The sequence below is a fragment of the Anopheles merus genome, unplaced genomic scaffold, assembly GCF_017562075.2.
Source record: "Anopheles merus strain MAF unplaced genomic scaffold, AmerM5.1 LNR4000091, whole genome shotgun sequence".
Taxonomy (NCBI): domain Eukaryota; kingdom Metazoa; phylum Arthropoda; class Insecta; order Diptera; family Culicidae; genus Anopheles; species Anopheles merus.
In genome coordinates this window covers 36,662-54,635 of record NW_024427671.1, presented here as the reverse complement: position 1 = coordinate 54,635, position 17,974 = coordinate 36,662, and the positions used below count along the sequence as shown (strand labels likewise).

At 44.0% G+C, this 17,974-nt stretch overlaps 4 protein-coding genes across 11 annotated transcripts; 3 read left to right on the top strand and 1 right to left on the bottom strand.

Annotated features, from left to right (window-relative positions):
• The first annotated feature begins 4,949 nt into the window (after positions 1 to 4,949).
• Positions 4,950 to 8,534, top strand: LOC121601439. Its single transcript, XM_041930264.1, has one exon. It carries the CDS (start codon positions 4,950 to 4,952, stop codon positions 8,532 to 8,534), a length of 3,585 nt encoding a protein of 1,194 aa, XP_041786198.1.
• A 2,226-nt stretch (positions 8,535 to 10,760) lies between these two features.
• Positions 10,761 to 12,131, top strand: LOC121601437 (dihydrofolate reductase-like). The gene is made up of 2 exons (XM_041930259.1): positions 10,761 to 10,980; positions 11,050 to 12,131. The coding sequence occupies exons 1-2, from the start codon at positions 10,898 to 10,900 to the stop codon at positions 11,528 to 11,530; spliced, it is 564 nt and encodes a 187-aa protein (XP_041786193.1). The 5' UTR covers positions 10,761 to 10,897; the 3' UTR covers positions 11,531 to 12,131.
• On the bottom strand, positions 10,976 to 12,099 carry LOC121601438 (succinate dehydrogenase assembly factor 3, mitochondrial-like). 4 transcript variants are annotated; one of them, XM_041930263.1, is made up of 4 exons: positions 12,006 to 12,099; positions 11,814 to 11,923; positions 11,562 to 11,733; positions 10,976 to 11,367 (listed from the first exon to the last, which is right to left on the bottom strand). In XM_041930263.1, the coding sequence occupies exons 1-3, from the start codon at positions 12,061 to 12,063 to the stop codon at positions 11,578 to 11,580; spliced, it is 324 nt and encodes a 107-aa protein (XP_041786197.1). In that variant the 5' UTR covers positions 12,064 to 12,099; the 3' UTR covers positions 10,976 to 11,367; positions 11,562 to 11,577. The 4 variants fall into 4 exon arrangements, with proteins under 4 accessions (XP_041786197.1, XP_041786195.1, XP_041786196.1 ...); XM_041930261.1 differs by having other exon boundaries at positions 11,348 to 11,459; XM_041930262.1 differs by having other exon boundaries at positions 11,348 to 11,429.
• A 92-nt stretch (positions 12,132 to 12,223) lies between the features above and the next one.
• LOC121601436 (pyruvate dehydrogenase (acetyl-transferring) kinase, mitochondrial-like) lies at positions 12,224 to 17,956 on the top strand. 5 transcript variants are annotated; one of them, XM_041930255.1, is made up of 8 exons: positions 12,224 to 12,865; positions 13,585 to 13,792; positions 13,882 to 14,072; positions 14,158 to 14,319; positions 14,572 to 14,868; positions 14,938 to 15,047; positions 15,096 to 15,220; positions 17,596 to 17,956. In XM_041930255.1, exons 1-8 carry the CDS (start codon positions 12,763 to 12,765, stop codon positions 17,606 to 17,608), a joined length of 1,209 nt encoding a protein of 402 aa, XP_041786189.1. In that variant the 5' UTR covers positions 12,224 to 12,762; the 3' UTR covers positions 17,609 to 17,956. The 5 variants fall into 5 exon arrangements, with proteins under 5 accessions (XP_041786189.1, XP_041786188.1, XP_041786187.1 ...); XM_041930254.1 differs by having other exon boundaries at positions 15,122 to 15,220; positions 17,596 to 17,919; XM_041930253.1 differs by lacking the exon at positions 17,596 to 17,956 and adding an exon at positions 15,810 to 16,143.
• Positions 17,957 to 17,974: the final 18 nt, after the last annotated feature.

Here is a 17,974-nt window from a genome sequence, read left to right as displayed (position 1 = left end):
TTCCTGTTGGACAGTAATGTCCCTTAGAGAGTCCGTGTTGAGCCGAGGCTGCGTGTTTTCTCCACCCCCATTGGCGCGGGGGCGGGCGATTCTACAACGTATCACTAAGCCAACCAAGTAGTGATCGGAATCGATATTGGCTCCTCGATATGTTCTGACATTTAACAGACTCAACTGTCGTCGGCGGCTTATTAACACGTGGTTGATCTAGTTGAAGGATTCGCCATCCGGGTGCGCCCACGTCATATTGTGGATGTCCCTCCGCGCAAATTTGGTACTTCCTACAACCAGATTGTTCGCTGCGGCGAACTGGACCAATCTACTACCATTATCGTTACTGTGCTCATGCAGACTGTGACAGCCAGTGTATTGGCGGTACATTGGCTCCCTACCGACTTTTGCGTTGAAGTCCCCCAGGATGATTTTGAGGTCATGCCTGGGGCACGCATCTACGATTCTATCGAGGCGGCCGTAAAAAAGGTCCTTCTCCTCTTCCTCTTTATCTTCGGTAGGGGCGTGAACGTTTATGAGGCTTATATTGAAGAATTTGCCTCGCATGCGCAGGGTGCATAGCTTATCGTTTATAGCCTTGAAATCCATGATTGCTGGTTTCCTCTGGTTTCTACGGCGAAACCCGTTCCGAGCACGCGGTGGCGGTCGTGGCAGCTGTAGTAAATGTCGTAGCAATGCTTACCACGCCTGTTCTGCACACCGTTCCCTAGCCACCGAATCTCTTGTAGAGCTACGAGGTCCATGCTCAGTGTGGCTAGGGCGTCATCAAGTTTTTTCAAGGCTCCGGCTTCGCTTTGAGTGCGTATGTTCCATGAGCCCATTTTTAGAGTAGTCCGGGGGCATTGCGTAGGGTCGATATCGTTGAATCCGTTTCGAAAATTTATTTGGCTTTCTGTAGTCGGTTGCTTCATGGGACTGGGTGACTGGCCCCGCGCCCACGTGACCGTTTTGTTTAGCGTCGGGTTGCCCCCCCCCCCCCCGACGTTCAGGCAACCGGTTTCCCGGGATACCCACCCCCCTCCTGGTTCGCCATATGCCACCATCCGCCCAAGGGGTTGGGTCAAGCCCGTGTACCCAAGCTTGGATATGTGGTGACACATGTTACCACTCTGCACGACGAGGACGTGTCGGAATAGGAGTTGGATGGGAGAGCCTGTATTATCCCTCAAAGGGGCTTCGGATCCCATCCCATTACAGAGATGCCAATAAAACGATAATCATAAAAAAACCAGCACAACCCACAAACACAAACGAAAAAAAATAACTAATTTATATTGAACTTAATTGAAGACCATGAAATGGGAACCAACTGGAAACATCGCTAAGAGATAATAAACCGAATCCAGCCCGGTATAAGGTAGTCAAAAATACAATACAATACTAACAAAGAAAAAAAAATGAACGGAGGAAATAACGGAAAAAAGACCAAGTACCTAACGACATAATATAAACGAACCTGGATATAAAAAGGAGACATGGATGACAGTCCACTCCAAAATTCAAATGGTACGCCTCTGATTATACCTCCTAAAAAGAATGTATAGGAGGATATAACCCAATTGACATTTTCCAGCACGAATAATAGGGAATTCGAGCAAATCCCCTTAAACTGGAGCCTTAAACTTCCCTTAAACTGCACCAGTTTAAGGGAATTTAGAAAAAATCCTTTAAAATCAACTTTGATGCAGCTTTTTCGTTACTTTCTTCTAGATTCGATCGGAAATGATGTTTCCTATCGTTATAGTAGGTCATGAAGCCATTTTATACTTAAATAATATCGATTTTTTAGGAAATAACGTCACACAAAATTTGATTTTGTTTTTTATCAAATACCAAAGCTATGAATATAAAATAAGCTCGACGGCAGAGTCTATCTATAGAAGAAAGTCTTATTTACGAACACAACAAATCTTGAATCTTGATTGAAAACAATTGATCACACATAAATCAATAATTTCGAGTGTATCGAGTATTAATCGAGCAGATATCGAAAAACAATTTCGAGCAAATGTCACTTGGGAACCCATCAACCTAAATACTCGCTGTGCAAAGCAACGGAAGGCGTTATGGCGTTCTGAGAATTTTATCATGCCTTCCTTTTCTCTCCAACGGCAAATTTGTCAAGCAGCTCGTCGAGCTGCCCGTCCCTGGTTTCGCCTCATTCCCCTCGCCTGAGCGCGCTGCCGAAGGTTTGGATGTGTTGGTGCGTCAGACGGCCAATCGCTGTCAGCCGTCGTCCGTGCTTTTTCCCTCCATAGCGCCATCTCTTTCTCGCGTGTGGTCAATGCTCGCGAGCTGTTGTGGCGCCTAAAAATGCCGTTAACAAACATTGCGGCGATTGTTACGCGTGCGATTATTCAAAAAGTTTCAAACTGTAATTTCGCATGGTGCGCGATCACCTTAAACTAGAAAAGGAATACGCTACGTGTAAAAGCGGAATAAACATGCGTCACAAACACTAACACACGGCACTCACGCGTACGTACACTTATGTAATAATTATCCTCGGAAAGGATACACTAACACCCTAAAAAATGTATGGGCTTCCGGGGTATAAAAGGGACTACACTTCGAATAAAGAACCATTCGGATTTTGCAACTCTAAGAAACTTCGGCTTTTTTAATTTTGCATATTCGGATCAGAAAGAAATCTCTCATCCCTCTTCACCCCCTTCTGCGGCATAGGCTCCTCAAATTACTTGAGAGAGCAACTAGCGGGAAGGTTGATTACTGGTGTCGAACGGTTGAGAAGATCGCTGTTACCCGAGCGGGTTTGACTAACAAGGCCGCATCCTTCGCGTGGCCCACAGATCCGTTCGCCGTCGTAACATTTGGTGGCTCCAGAGAGGAATCTTCCTCACATTTGCTTAGTAGAGAGATTTGCCCGTTGGATGCAAGCTTCCGCAAATTCTCTAGCCCTCCACGTTCTCACCGTAGAGAATTTGCTTCGCTCCTAGACGAACCTATCCTCGCTCCAGAGGAAGCACTCACACTAGGAGGAAGACAGCATCGCTTCCGATAGGATTGCTTCCGCTCTCCATCTACGCTTGTGCACTCACGTATACGGCTCCACTTACACGTGTACAGCTCCAGCGAGCTGCGTATGCGATAGCGTGAGAGAGCACTAAGAGAGAGCTCTAAGGGAGAGCCCTTGCGCACCGTTGAACCAGTGCGACATCGCACACCCATACCACTAATTAAGAATCCGTGCACCATACACGCACACGAATCCGATTAGCTACGTCATGACTACCAAGAGAAATCTTACCCCGTTCGTGGATAACGACAATGGTAGCTGTCGCTTATGCAGCCGGGATGATGATCCCAATATGGTCCAATGCGACGAATGCGATCGCTGGTTCCATATGGCATGTGCCAAACTGAGCCGGTTGCCTAAAGCGGACGAACCATTCTTGTGCATTAAATGCACAAAGGATTATGCAAAAATTAAGGCTCCAGCGCCGACCGGCTCTGGCCAAGACACGGCCATCGCAGCCCTAATCGAAGCGCTGAAAGGTAGTAGCATTGACACTAATACCTATTTAAAACGAACGACGCTAAACCAGCTTCCTCCGTTCGATGGCAAGGCAGGAGAATGGCCCAAATTTAAGCGCGCGTTCGATGAAAGCACGGAAGAAGCAAAATTTTCCAACGTCGAAAATATGAACCGTCTCCAGCATGCGCTCAAAGGGGAAGCCGAGAAACATGTTCGCCGACTATTTTTAGAACCGGCAAACGTACCCGAAATAATCTCCAAATTGGAGGAACAATTCGGTAGAGCGGACCTTGTGTACGATGAACACCTAAAAGACGTGCTAAAAATCAAAATTGATAATCAGCACAAGATTCCTGAACTATCCGACGCGATTCAGGATATGATTACCAACCTCAAAGCAATAAACAAAGCTGCATACTTGCAAGACCATCGGTTGGTAAACGAATTGGCTTGCAAATTACCCACTGATCGACATATAAAATGGATCGAGTACAAAGCATCCAGCATAAAGCCGGGCGAGCTTCCATCGCTAGAAGACTTTGGAAAATGGTTGCTTCCTCAAGCAAAAGTCTTGAAGGAATTGCCAAAGCGGGCGGAACGCGCAAAACAATTATTGAATGTACACCAGCCTCCAGCAAGAACCACCGAAGGGCCGCGTAGAAACCATCGCTTCACTAACGCACGCAACGCACACGGCTCAGCCACTAACACAAATACTGCTCGACCATTTACACACACTGCATCACGACAATGGAACCAAACTTTTTCTTGCCCGTGTTGTCACGGAAGCCACGCACTATACCGATGTGATATATTTAAACGGAGACCGGCACAAGAACGCGTAGAAATCGCACATAGAGGAGAACTATGCTTCGCCTGCCTATCCGGTAATGATCACCGCGCACGAAACTGTAGAGCAGCAAGAGAATGCGGCATACAAGGGTGCAAGGAAATGCACCATCAATTGCTACACTTACCTGTCGCATCCAATACAAACTATCACCAGGCACAGCAAAACATATTCTATCAAATTGTGCCAATTGTTCTGCGAAACGGAGACAAAACGCAGGCCACATTTGCATTTCTAGACGCAGGATCGTCGGTAACATTGATCGAGGAGAAGATTGCAAATGAGCTTCAATTAGAAGGACCGATCGATCCCCTCACGATGACATGGACACAGAATTTGTCCATCCGAGAGGACGAGAGCAAGAGAGTAAGCTGCCTCGTAAGAGGAGAAAAGGAGAAGAGAGAGCATCTCCTAGAGAAGATGAGAACCGTAAAAACGCTCCAGCTCCCGAGCCAATCCATCGACTGCGGTGATCTCGCAGAGAAATATCCTCATCTGAGAGGAATCGAAGTAGGCGAATATAAGAGAGCGAAGCCAACCGTTCTAATTGGCCTTAACCATAGTCATCTACTAATACCATTAGGACGAAAAATGGGCCGAAGTGATGAGCCAATGGCGATTAAGACGAAGTTGGGATGGGTTATCTTCGGGATGGACACCAAACTTCGCGAAGCCTCCGAACATTTTCTGATGATCCACTACGAGGAAAATGCCATGAATAGCATGATGCGAAGCTACTTCAGTACCGAAGACTTTGGAGTGAAACCAGTAGCAACAATAAAGTCGAGCGAGATGGAACGTGCCGAGAAAATCATTGCCAACACCCTGGTGAAATCACAGGGACGTTACGAGATAGGTCTATTATGGAAGACCGACGAAGTGAAGTTTCCGGACAGCTACCAAGCTGCTTTACGACGTCTAGAGAGTCAGGAAAAGCAGCTGAAAAGGAACCCTGAAATGCAGACTTGGTTGTGTGAAACCTTCAAGGAGTACGAGAAGAAGGGATATGTAAGAAAGCTCTCACGGGAAGAAGCAGCACTGCACGGGCCGCGTACCTTTTATTTGCCGCACTTCGTGGTCGTGAATAAAAACAAGCCGGTGCTTAAACCGAGGCTAGTGTTCGACGCTGCCGCAAGGGTTAAGGACGTTTCCTTAAACTCCCAGCTCCTCACTGGACCTGACGAAGTGCCGTCACTGTTCGGCATACTGTTGAGATTCCGTGAAGGGAATATCTGCGTTAGTGGAGACATCAAGGAGATGTTCCACCAAGTGAAAATAAGGAAGGAGGACCAGGACGCACAGCGCATACTGTGGCGTGAAGGAAACGCAGCTCGGCGGCCGGATACGTATGTCATGCAGGTCATGACGTTTGGTGCAACGTGCTCGCCATCATGTGCTCAAGCGGTAAAAAATCGAAACGCCGAAGAGCATCAACTTACTCACCCGCTGGCCCTTAGACCGCTTATCACTCGTCAGCATTATGTGGACGACTACTTGGACAGCTTTTTCTCGCTGGAAGAAGCTATCGAAACGGTGGAACAGGTGAGAAAGGTTCACGCGATGGGTGGATTCCTCATAAGGAATTTTGTGTCGAATAATTCAAAGTTGAGACAAACAATACCGGAAGAACATCAACTCCACCAAAGTCTAGTGGACATCAAGGAAAAAAACCAATGCGTCGAAAAAATATTGGGTGTGCAGTGGAATACGCAGCTGGACACGTTTGGTTATAGAGTGAATATAGCAAGAGCTCGCACCGATGTCGGCGGAGAACTACCCACCAAACGAGAGGTGTTGAGTTTCGTCATGTGTATATATGATCCCCTCGGTCTCATCAGCCACCTTACAATTCAAGGGAGGATTATCATGCAAGCTGTCCACATAGCCGTTGAGGACTGGGACGCAAAGATTCCCGACAATCTCGCAGCAAAATGGCATGAATGGACGACAACCATCAGTGAAGCAAAGGATCTAGCCATTCCTAGACCAATCATCGCGGCAGGAAATGCGCCGATCGATATCCACACCTTTGTGGACGCATCCCTAGATGCATTTGCAGCATGCGTGTACGCAAGAAGCTGCTTTAAAGGGTGCTATGTCGTGAGGCTTGTCGCTGACAAGGCTCGAGTGGCTCCAATCCATGCACTAACGATTCCAAAGCTCGAGTTGCAAGCCGCCATTTTGGGAGCGAGGCTCACCGAAACCGTTGCAAAAGAGCTCAGACTGCCAATCCACCGCACCACGTTCTGGACTGATTCACGAACAGTATTGTCGTGGATCAATAGCGAGCATCGGAAATTCAAACAATTTGTGGCGCACCGAGTAAGCGAAATTTTGGACACGAGCAGCGCCAGCCAATGGAGGTGGGTCCCTTCAAAGGAAAATCCAGCCGATGCCGCCACCAAGGTAACCAACGCAAGCATGTGGTTTAATGGTCCAGCATTTCTATTATCAAAAGAGTGTGATTGGCCCGAGCAGCAGCCTGTCTCAGACACAGAGGAGGAGAAGCGTGTCGCCGCAAATCTAGTGCTTCACCATCACGAGACAGTGGTTCCCGAGCTAAATTATTCAACATGGGAACGCCTGCTTCGCCATCACACATTTTTAAAGAAATTTGTGGATTTTTTGAAAGACCGGAAGGCGTTCAACAAGATGATTGGACGCGAGGACGTAGAACACGCCAAATACGCCTTGTTACGCAAGGCGCAATGGGAAGGGTTCCCGGATGAAATGGAGGCCCTAACGAGGGGGCAGGAAATATCCAGCAAGAGCAGTATCAAAACATTGTTGCCTTATTTAGATCAGCACAATCTCCTGAGGTCGCGAAGCCGTTTAGAGAACGCAACGGCGCTACCAAAAAGCGCGCGCTCACCAATACTTCTGCCGCAAAAACCGCGCATCGTGAAGCTTCTCGTGCGGAACTACCACGAGAAGTATCATCATCAGGCCGACAATGTCGTAATCGGTACCTTGCGACAAACCTACTGGATCGTGCAGCTGCGGAACGTTTTGAAAGCTGTTAAAGGTTGCTGCCAGAGATGTATCCTCAACACCGCTACCCCGCAAACCCCTTTGATGGCACCCCTGCCATCTTTCAGGACACACCCTCACAATCCGCCATTCCTACACTCGGGAGTGGATTATTTTGGGCCCCTCGACGTTACCGTGAAGCGGTCCATCGAGAAACGATGGGGGGCAATATTCACTTGCATGAGCACGCGGGCCGTACACATCGAACTGGCCGAGAAGTTGGACGTCGATAGCTTCTTAATATGCCTGAAGAATTTCACGAACCGACGAGGCAAGATCACCCACTTATACAGCGACAACGGGACCAACTTCATAGGCGCGGATAGGCTGATGAAGAAGTTGGTGGAAGAGATCGGAGAGAGAATGGGAAGAGAAGCCGCCCTGAGACACCAGATTGAATGGAAATTCAATCCGCCGTCCGCTCCCCACTTCGGAGGATCGTGGGAGCGGCTTATTCAAATAGTGAAGAAAGCGCTACACCACATGGCGACTGAGTGGAAGACGCGACACCCCTACCCGGAAACGTTGCGAGCGGCGTTAATAGAGATAGAGGCTATGATCAATGCGCGGCCATTGACGCACATACCATTGTCTAACGAGGAAGACGAGGTTCTAACGCCGTTCCACTTCCTTATTGGACGAGGCGTTGAGAGCCTGCCGCCGGACAGTCTGGACACATCCTATGTATCCAGGCAGCAGTTTAAAGTGGCCCAGCATAACGCCAAGGTTTTCTGGGATCGCTGGAAGAAGGAGTATCTGCCTACACTCATCAAGCGGAACAAGTGGACCAACAAGGCAGAACCAGTGAAGGTGGGCGATGTAGTGGTGCTCACGAACGACAACGCACTCGCGGGACAATGGCTGAAGAGCAAGGTGCTGGAAGTGCACCCAGCTGCGGATGGGCAAGTTCGCGTCGTGTCCGTGAAGACGGCTACCGGAATCCTGAAGCGACCGGCCGTCAAGGTAGCAGTAGTGGACGTGAAGCCCAAGGAGCATCTACTCGTCGTGAAGCAACCGCCATCCAAGACGACCAAGCGGGTGCTGGAAGATGACGTGACTTTGAGGGAGGCCCCGTCAACCAAGCGGATCATCACAGCTGGCGACTGGATAACCAGATTGCTTGCGGACAATTCAGATCGCGAATGAAGAATCGTCACCCGTCTTTTTTTTTTCTTTTGGGTAATTGACCGCGGTAAATTACGAGGAGGAGGATGTTACGCGTGCGATTATTCAAAAAGTTTCAAACTGTAATTTCGCATGGTGCGCGATCACCTTAAACTAGAAAAGGAATACGCTACGTGTAAAAGCGGAATAAACATGCGTCACAAACACTAACACACGGCACTCACGCGTACGTACACTTATGTAATAATTATCCTCGGAAAGGATACACTAACACCCTAAAAAATGTATGGGCTTCCGGGGGTATAAAAGATTTCTATACGACTAGAAATCTTCGTCGACCGCCTAGTCCGCCTACCGTTAGGTCCACCGCTGGTTCATGACGGTGTTTTTTTGTTGTGGAGGTGCATCCTTCCCCCTGCTGCAGCGTATGCATCGAGCAGGAGACAGTGTGGCAGTATGCAAGTTGCACGCTGGATAGGAGCGGGCCCGCGACACCGCCATCATTCCGCACATCTGCATGCGCGTCGTGGGTTCTAACCGCGTATGAACCGTCCGCCGTAGCAAGGGCTGACTATCCGGCTACGTGGTACTCAAGTCCTGAAAAGGCCGGCATGATCGCGTAGACTATTACGCCAATAATAATAATAATAATAAGAAGAACAAGAAGAACTTAGCACAGCAGTCCACACTCGGGGAAGGTTTTTGTTTTGACTTTGGTGCTGCCGGGTCTACCGCTGTGGCGCGACAAATGCACGGAATTCACTCGACTAAAACATGAACCCACCGATCCGAACCCATTCCAAGGCAATGCCGGTCAATCGGCGTCATGATAACTTCTCCAAACCAACAAGCCGCCAGATTCTGGACGGGCAGGTGCAGCACCATATGCGCGAAAGAAATTTGCTACATATCACACGCACGTTTGCTTCGATCGTGTGCCTTTTTAACACCCCCAACAGCAGAACCGATCGCAAAGATCGTGGTGCCAATCCGATAGTTGTGTTGTCTCTCAGGTAGCGAAATCGAAAATGCATGGACTTTGTAGCCGCAGCGGATGAAAATGTACGCATCAGAATCAAATAGTTTTGGGGTTTCCACACGCACGCACACACACACACAAAAACACACACACACGCACGCGAGCACGCACGCACGCACACACACATGCACGTACGCGTGTACGCGGGCAGGCACCCGCGAAAGCGCAAACGCAAGCACGCACCCACGAAAGCGCGAACGCAAGCACGCACTCCCCCCCTCCACCAGACCACCCCCCCCCTCCCCGCATGATCGATTACGGCTACCGTATCGGTAGAACGGCTGGGTCAGCTTTCTTGTATCGCATCCTCATTCAAAGCGCCGGGCGGGGTGGGGGATCGCGACATGATAGAGTGAACGGTCACTTTCCCCGCGCTGTGTGCGTGTGTGTGTCGAGACCCAAAACTCGAGACAGATTTCTGCACATTAAAAAAAAAATTATTGCCACTATACGCCGTGCTACATGATGCTTAGAAGGTCGTTGAAGCATCAAACATGTTCAAATTAAAAAATATTAGATTAGTGTTAGACGTTCTCCTACGCTTGTTTTAAATAGGCTTCTTCATCCTCATTTGGCAGGGGCATCGAATGGTCTCATCAGCAGCGGCACGAAATAAAATAAACCATCAATACACCGATAGCACTTTAAATCCCAATCCAGCTTCTCCCACAGCGTCTCAAGGTCACACACTAATTAATAAATGCTAATAAACACCCACCAATAACAATACATAACCGCAATGCACATATAAGTATCTACGCATACACCACAACACCCAATCAGCTGGCGGCGGAAGGCACGGGCTGAAGCTCAAGTAAGGCAAGCCAGGGTGAAGGAAGGAGAGGAGATGAAGAAGCGGACGAAAAAATGGGCGCCATTTTTTTTTTTTAAATTTTTTGACCGTTTTTTTTTTGCTCCGCCGCCGCCCGAACTTGGCCCGAACTGCCTGAATTGCGCGACCCAGCGCAGGAATCGCTGAAGTCCAGCGCGTGAGACTTGCCAAAATCTGCGCTGGCCAGCGCAGATTTTGGTACATTTTCTGCGCTGGAAACTGCTCGAATTTGCGCAGCGGGATAGAAGAAGAAGCCACTACGCGTGGCGTGCGAGCTCGCAGACTGCTCGAATTTGTTTTGCGTGACGTGTATTTTTTTGGTCGTACACACTACGGTTAATAGTGTATCTCGGGGACTGCCTGTACATTGTTGATTTCAACTGTCGAGGTTTTTTAGTTGCTTGTGCATCCTGGCGTTGCTGTCGGCTTGAGATTTACCTGTTGATTAAAAACCAAACACGAGACCCTACTTTAAACCCACTCACTGGATCTGAAAATTCATTGGACTAAGCTATGTCGAAAAAGTTCAGCTGCATTGTTGCTGTTTGTGAAAATCGTGGTATTGGCATTAACGGAGATTTACCATGGAAATTAAAGTGAATGAAGCATACAGGTCTGTTCCATCCCCAACGCCTCTGAACTTTGTGTATTGGTTATCTTTACAGGCAGGAACTAAAATATTTTTCACATACTACGAAGAAAGTTAATGATGCTGACAAAAGAAATGCGGTTATCATGGGAAGAAAAACGTACTTCGGGGTCCCAGAAAGCAAACGTCCATTGTCGGAGCGTCTAAATATTGTGTTGACGCGAAATGCGGCTGCCTATACTTTTCCGCCGGATGTGTTGGTTTGTGGCAGCCTGCAGGAAGCATTGCACAAGCTGGATTCAACTGACCATGGGGAATACATAGAGAACATTTGGGTTGTCGGAGGTAACAGCGTATATAAGGAAGCCATGGAATCCGATCGTTGCCATCGAATCTATTTGACGGAAATCAAAAAGCAATTCGATTGTGATGCATTCTTCCCAGAAATACCTAATTCTTTTGTGGTGATTGATAATGATCCAGACACTCCAAGTGGTGTGCAAGAAGAAAACGGAATACAGTATGTATACAAGATATATGAGAACAAACAACAATAGGTTGGATATCATAGGTCGAAGCAAAACTTACGGCCCTTTATCATCTATTATCGTTTGGCTTCCTGCAGTAGCTCATACAACTGCGCTATCTGTTCATCTCGAAAATGGTTTAATTGATTTTCAGTCAAATCTTCTCCTATCATTCCTATCGGTCCGGGTTTCCCTCGCAACCCCAGTTGCTCAGCAAGATTTATCGCATATCCCTGTAAGAATAAGGAAAATACGACGTTTTAATGATGTAAAAGTTTCCTGGAAATACAAGTATGGGTAAATAGTAACTTACTGCCCATTCGCTCATAAATTTCTGGCTTTCCATAGGAGAGCAATTCTTGTGGCGTTTAAACTCTTCTTTTACGTAGTTATTACCGAGCTCCTGCAACGCCACCGGCAGTCCTGATGAAACGAAATCATTTCTCGTAAAATTCATGTTAGCAGGATTAATATAACAAATTGTACACGAAATTGCATTACTAACCACGGTGCATACGAAGAATAGTCTTGTACAAAACTCTAACTTTTTGTACGTGGTTCATTTTTATCCAAATATTTTAATTCCGCTTAGCTCCTGTCTGTCCTGTCCTGTCGTTTCTAGCCTGTCAAATGAAGTTACGTAAACATGACCAGTGCTGCCAGAATCAATCATACACATTTTTTACACATCTCAAATCCATGAGGAATCTACCATTTATTTCGTATTAAATGTCCACAACTCCAGAAGTTAGGCTCTTTTTGTCTATTTCATCTGTTTAAAGAACATTTGCCTACATATCTGCACTATGTATTTTTTTTACTGAGTTTTCTTTTAACTGATTTGAACAACTTAAAAAAACTGCCACCACATTATTTGATCCCTAGTGTCAGAAACTTCCCAATGATCTGCATCTGGTTTGGGCGATAAACACAACATTCAATATCAACATATATTGAACGAAATCAGTAAACATTGAATCAGTTACCACATATCGAAAGAAAAATAAATACATATCGAGCAGTGCATCAGCAATTATCAGTACGCACAGTGACAAGTTAACACCTCGCATAAAGCGGTGTGTGTTACCCAAAGTGCCCACTCGTTTTCGAAAAGAAGTGTAAAACTCCCAACACGGAACCTTCTCCACTTGTACCGCAACAACTCTTGACTAGATCTAGAGACTAGATGAGTTCGTTTGGTGTCTGTGTTCTATCAGTGACCTTGTGAGACTACGACATCTAGGAAATACTGTCCCGTGAAAATGAAGCTGTTTCCCGTGCGGCTGTCCAACATCAATAAGATGTTGGATTTTTACTCCCAATTTAATCCATCACCCCTGAGCATTAAGCAATTTATCGACTTCGGTAAGTATTACATCAACAATATTTTTCGCTTTCATACTTTTTACGATTGATTTTTACACTCATAAACGTACGATTCATGAAAACCGGATTTTTTTTATGTATTTCAGTGCGAAATTTGAATGAGTGTAACAATAAAGCAAATATAAACATATCGCTATGCATCAGACTGTGTCGTATAATATCGTAATAACGCAACGTAATAATAAAAAAATCTATTTTTTTTTGTTGGATGCTGGATTTGCGATTAACAACTATATAAAACATTCTTGTAAATAGCTGGAATATACAATATGTACGACTACATAGTACAACTACATGTGTGAGCATACTGCAAACAGAGAATTCGTCGACTATTCAACTCTTTGTTGCTAAGCCATCTTAAATACTGACCCCGGCGAATGTCACTGTGGCTGCCCTTCCTCTCTCCCATGTTTGGGTCAAAATACTTGGTCAACACACGGCAACAACACTGACTTTGATGGATGCGATTGACGCACGCCTGAACAGAATATTAGATTTTCTTGCTTGATTTTGCTTCCATTATTCCTGGGTTTTAGGAGACGTTTGTAGTCCTGAAAACTGAAAGTCTAAAGATCGATGATTTTATGGAAACTAGAATGTGTCTATGTAGATGCAAACGCGCGTTTAATTAACAAATTAAAATACTGAATTCCGCATAATTCATATATATATATTTTTTCCATCCCGGTCCCGTTTAGGGCTTAATGCATGTCCTCGAAAGTCGTTTGTTTTCCTTCGCAAAGAGCTGCCCGTACGTTTGGCGAATATAATGAAAGAGATCACCCTGCTGCCAGAAAGTTTATTACGAATGCCCTCGGTCGGTCTGGTCAGCGCCTGGTATGTGAAAAGCTTCGAGGAAGTGCTAGCATTCGAAAAAACGGATCCTACCGAAAACAATCTAGAGAAGTACTGGGAAGAGAAGCGCTTGTCAAAACTAAAGTACGCATCTTTTGATTGGTTTCCTCTTGCAATCCGGTGTGTATCTCAATTTACAGATTCTGCAAATCGCTCACCCAGATTCGTGACCGCCACTCCGATGTTGTACAAACAATGGCTCAAGGGATACTGGAATTGAAGGAAAGCCGAGATGGAGCGATTGAGCCATCCACTGAGCTCTCGATTCAGTACTTTCTGGATCGTTTGTACATGTCCCGTATCAGTATAAGAATGCTCATCAATCAGCACAGTAAGTAACGGTTGGAGGCTGGTTAGAAGGATGCGCGATGTACTATGTTTTTGATTTTAACACTTCGCTGTTCACATCGTTTTAGCTATACTGTTTGGTGATATACCACAAACAGGACGCCATATCGGTAGCATAGATCCTCTATGTGATCCGCACATGGTCGTACGGGATGCTTACGAAAATGCACGTTTTTTATGTGATCAATATTATCTTGCAAGTCCAGAACTCGAAGTAATAGAGCATAATGGTAAGTAAGGGATGTCCTTAATGTCGTTAGTTTATTGATAAATTTGTCTTCCTCAAGGGTTTCACAAAATAATGACTTAATATTTAGATCTATTTACAATTTACTGAACATTTAAAAGAAGTATAAGACTGATCAGCACGGAAAATCAATTCGATCAAAATAAACATAGACAAATATACTTACTAACCTAAACTTTTCGATATAAATGAAATTAGTGTGTACATAAAACTCTTTTTTGCTGTGTCTTCGCAGAGATTGATAAGGGAAACCCCATAAAAATTGTGTATGTGCCATCGCATCTGTATCACATGCTTTTTGAGCTATTCAAGAACTCAATGCGTGCTGTAATGGAGCATCACGGAACAGAAAATGATGTGCCTCCGATCAAGGTTACTATCGTAAAGGGTAAAGAGGATATATGTGTTAAGATGTCTGATCAAGGGGGCGGTATTCCACGATCGCAAGTGGATCAACTTTTCAAGTACATGTACAGCACTGCACCTCAACCGCCGAAATCTAAAACAGATTTGCCGTTAGTTCCATTGGCTGGTATGCTATGAATGCGTTATGGGTAGTGTTCATAGTATTGATGATTATGTTTTTTTCTAATACTTGTAGGATATGGATACGGGTTGCCCATTTCTAGACTGTATGCTAGATACTTTCATGGTGATCTGGTCCTGTTCTCCTGTGAAGGTTACGGTTCCGATGCAATAATTTATCTCAAGGTACATAGTTATACAATGCTTGTCAATAATGCATTTTAATTTTTCCAGTCGTTTTTTTTACATTACTCAAACAGGCATTTTCAGATGAAGCAAACGAATTGTTACCAATATTCAATAAAACTAGCACCAGATTTTATAAAGCAACCGTACCAACTGGGGATTGGTCCAATCAGGTAAAGGGCAAAAAAATCAAACCTCCTATAGTTATATAATTATTACTTCATCAGTTGCTATGTTCGTTAGCATAATTGAACGCGTTAATCAGAATTGTGCAACATCAGGATCAAATAATTGATGAAAGATATAAATAAATATATATATATATATGCATATACATATATATATATATATATATATATATATATATATATATATATATATATATATATATCTCAATTATGTAATTAAGTAATATAAGCTTTTTAGCTGCCTTCATGGACTTTTATGTCCCATGGACTATTATGGATATTTTGTTAATTATAAAATTCCATGTGCTGTAAGAGATTGTAAATCTTAAAGCATTCACTATATACTATCCGTTGGATTATCCACCATTATACGTAGCATTTGCAGTCCACCTTATCAACATCTTAGGTTTAGTATTAAAAATACAATACTTGTAGGCGGTAATATTGTAGGTATAGTATTTTATGTTGTGGCGTTCTAGCTTGAAAACGTTTGAATAGTTTTCTTTTGTTTCATCTTAGCATCTTCTTATTGTTTATTGTTGCGGGCATTTCCGTTTCTTTTCTATTCTACTAGGGCAAGAACTTTACCAACAGGTTGTTGTAGCCGTTTTACTAACGACTGTTGTACGAATGTGATGTTTAGAGCTCAATTGACAGTACGATGGATCTCAACTGACCGTCGCCCTTTATTTGTCCCAATTAAACGAACTCTATTCTTCCCGCTTACTACTATTACTTCTACGTGTCGCTGAGCTACACTGTTTGGTTTAACGACCATTGTTGACGTTTTTAGCTATTTTGATGATAGTTAGTTAAATGTTCTGTTTCATTTTATTAAATGTATCTTTTTCGTTATAAGATTATATAAAAATTATGAAAATATATTGATGTTCATATTTACACCATTCTAGCATTGTTGCGTTTTAGTGTGTTTTTTTAATAAGTTGTAATATATCTTTAGTTGTGTGCGTTTTATTCATATGATTTTTTATAGGTTTCCTATAGTATTGAGTGGGTCGATTCCAATCAAACTGTCAGAGCCAACCGAAATCGAATCGAAAACTCTGCAAGTCCGGCATTGTGGGTGGATGGTAGGCGTAGCAAACAAATATGATATCAACAAATAGTTCAAACTACAGTATCGTCGGAATACAATGGTTAAATCCGTTTTATTCGAAATAACAATAATTTCAGATATTTTTTTATGGAAACATGTGCCAACTAACAAGCGCAAATATAAAATACGGCCGAAGCCGTAATAATGTGAATCTAAACATAAAAAGCGCAAATTCAATAATTGGCATGTAATTGAGTGGGTTTTTTTCATTGTTGGTTGTTCATTAGTGGCACATCTCAATAGTTGGGTTGTCATCCATCCAACGATTCTGTCAGTAAGAAGTATCGGCAATGTTGTCAATGGAGCTATTATAATTATAAAGTTGAATTTCCGATTTTGAACCAAGGGAGTTGAACAAAATGGTTCAGTGCCGTAGTTATTCATCACATTCACGATCAGTCGTCAAACACTCACCTTCTTCTTCTTTTTATTGGCGTTACAACCTACGCTATCAGGCTTACAGGGTTTTCCAGAAGTTCTCATAGCTGTGGGTCACATTTTTGACTCCTTCTTACGTGAATTGAACCTGCCCAAAAAGGTTGCCATAGAGTCCAATTTCCATCATATGAAGTTCACTTCCCATAAGAAAGAGTCAATGAAGTGGTGTCCCACAACTGCTATGAGAGAACCCCTGGAAAACCCTGTATTAGAACCACTCGGCCGGAATACAATCCGGTCAAAGTCCTTGTTATGGAGAAACGCCCCATATGAAGCTTGAAACTTGAAGAATTTTGTTAGGTGCCATGAAAGCGGTGGCATTCCAACCATCGAGTGCGAATGCATGCACTAGTTAACACGCAATCGTATCCCAACCAGTTAGCTCATACTGTAATTAATTTAGACTTAGCTTTGTAACAAAGCGATCCTGTCCGTAGGTGCAACTAGCTCATACAACTACTTACGATTTCGGGTAATTTATATGTTTAGATGTTTTATAAATAAACCCCCTACGTTTATTTGCGCTGCTAATACCGATACATATGAAACTACGAGAAAAATCTTTTGAATAAGTGGTGAATGAATTCAATTTTGAACTTAATTATGATACAAAATGTAGTATCTTACAACAATGAAAAGATGAGGAAGTGAGAAAAAAATGCATGCATATCATATCATAAGTCTTTTTGTGACGTTTGTTTGTTTCCTATTTTGTTGGTCAATGTATTTCCAAAAACAGTACCTTACACACGCATGAGATAGTATTTACAGTATCATTATCAAAATCTTTGTCACCATTTTACAGAATTCTGATATGAACTCGAAACAAATGAACGCTCAAACGAGACGAGCAGGCTCTCTGGGCACGAACTCATCATGATCTCATCTGATAACAGACGACGAAGATGGCAATACTAGAGAACTAAAGTAACAGCAACAGAATCGAATTTCAAGTGCAAGATGTCATTTAAGCAATGCATAGTAGTAGATAGCAACAGGAGATTAGATTCAATATCATAAATAGTGGTTATGGTTTCGCGAAATCTTGACAACAATTTCATCACGGATTAATGAATAAAAATATTAAGTAAATTGTTTCTGCTCTGTTCTATAATGTTCTGCTATCGGGCAAGATTTGAAGATGACGCTATTTATAACATCAATCGACAACTTTTGTTTCTACC

Excerpts from the sequence above, each read along its gene's own strand:
- LOC121601437 (XM_041930259.1), top strand. The coding sequence starts at position 10,898 with ATGTCGAAAAAGTTCAGCTGCATTGTTGCTGTTTGTGAAAATCGTGGT. Across the intron at positions 10,981-11,049 it reads GATTTACCATGGAAATTAAA|GCAGGAACTAAAATATTTTT; the intron begins GTGAATGAAGCA and ends TTATCTTTACAG.
- LOC121601436 (XM_041930253.1), top strand. The coding sequence starts at position 12,763 with ATGAAGCTGTTTCCCGTGCGGCTGTCCAACATCAATAAGATGTTGGAT. Across the intron at positions 12,866-13,584 it reads TAAGCAATTTATCGACTTCG|GGCTTAATGCATGTCCTCGA; the intron begins GTAAGTATTACA and ends GGTCCCGTTTAG. Across the intron at positions 14,320-14,571 it reads CGAAGTAATAGAGCATAATG|AGATTGATAAGGGAAACCCC; the intron begins GTAAGTAAGGGA and ends GTGTCTTCGCAG.
- LOC121601439 (XM_041930264.1), top strand. The coding sequence starts at position 4,950 with ATGGGCCGAAGTGATGAGCCAATGGCGATTAAGACGAAGTTGGGATGG.
- LOC121601438 (XM_041930263.1), bottom strand. The coding sequence starts at position 12,063 with ATGAACCACGTACAAAAAGTTAGAGTTTTGTACAAGACTATTCTTCGT. Across the intron at positions 11,924-12,005 it reads TATTCTTCGTATGCACCGTG|GACTGCCGGTGGCGTTGCAG; the intron begins GTTAGTAATGCA and ends TCGTTTCATCAG. Across the intron at positions 11,734-11,813 it reads AATTTATGAGCGAATGGGCA|GGATATGCGATAAATCTTGC; the intron begins GTAAGTTACTAT and ends TTATTCTTACAG.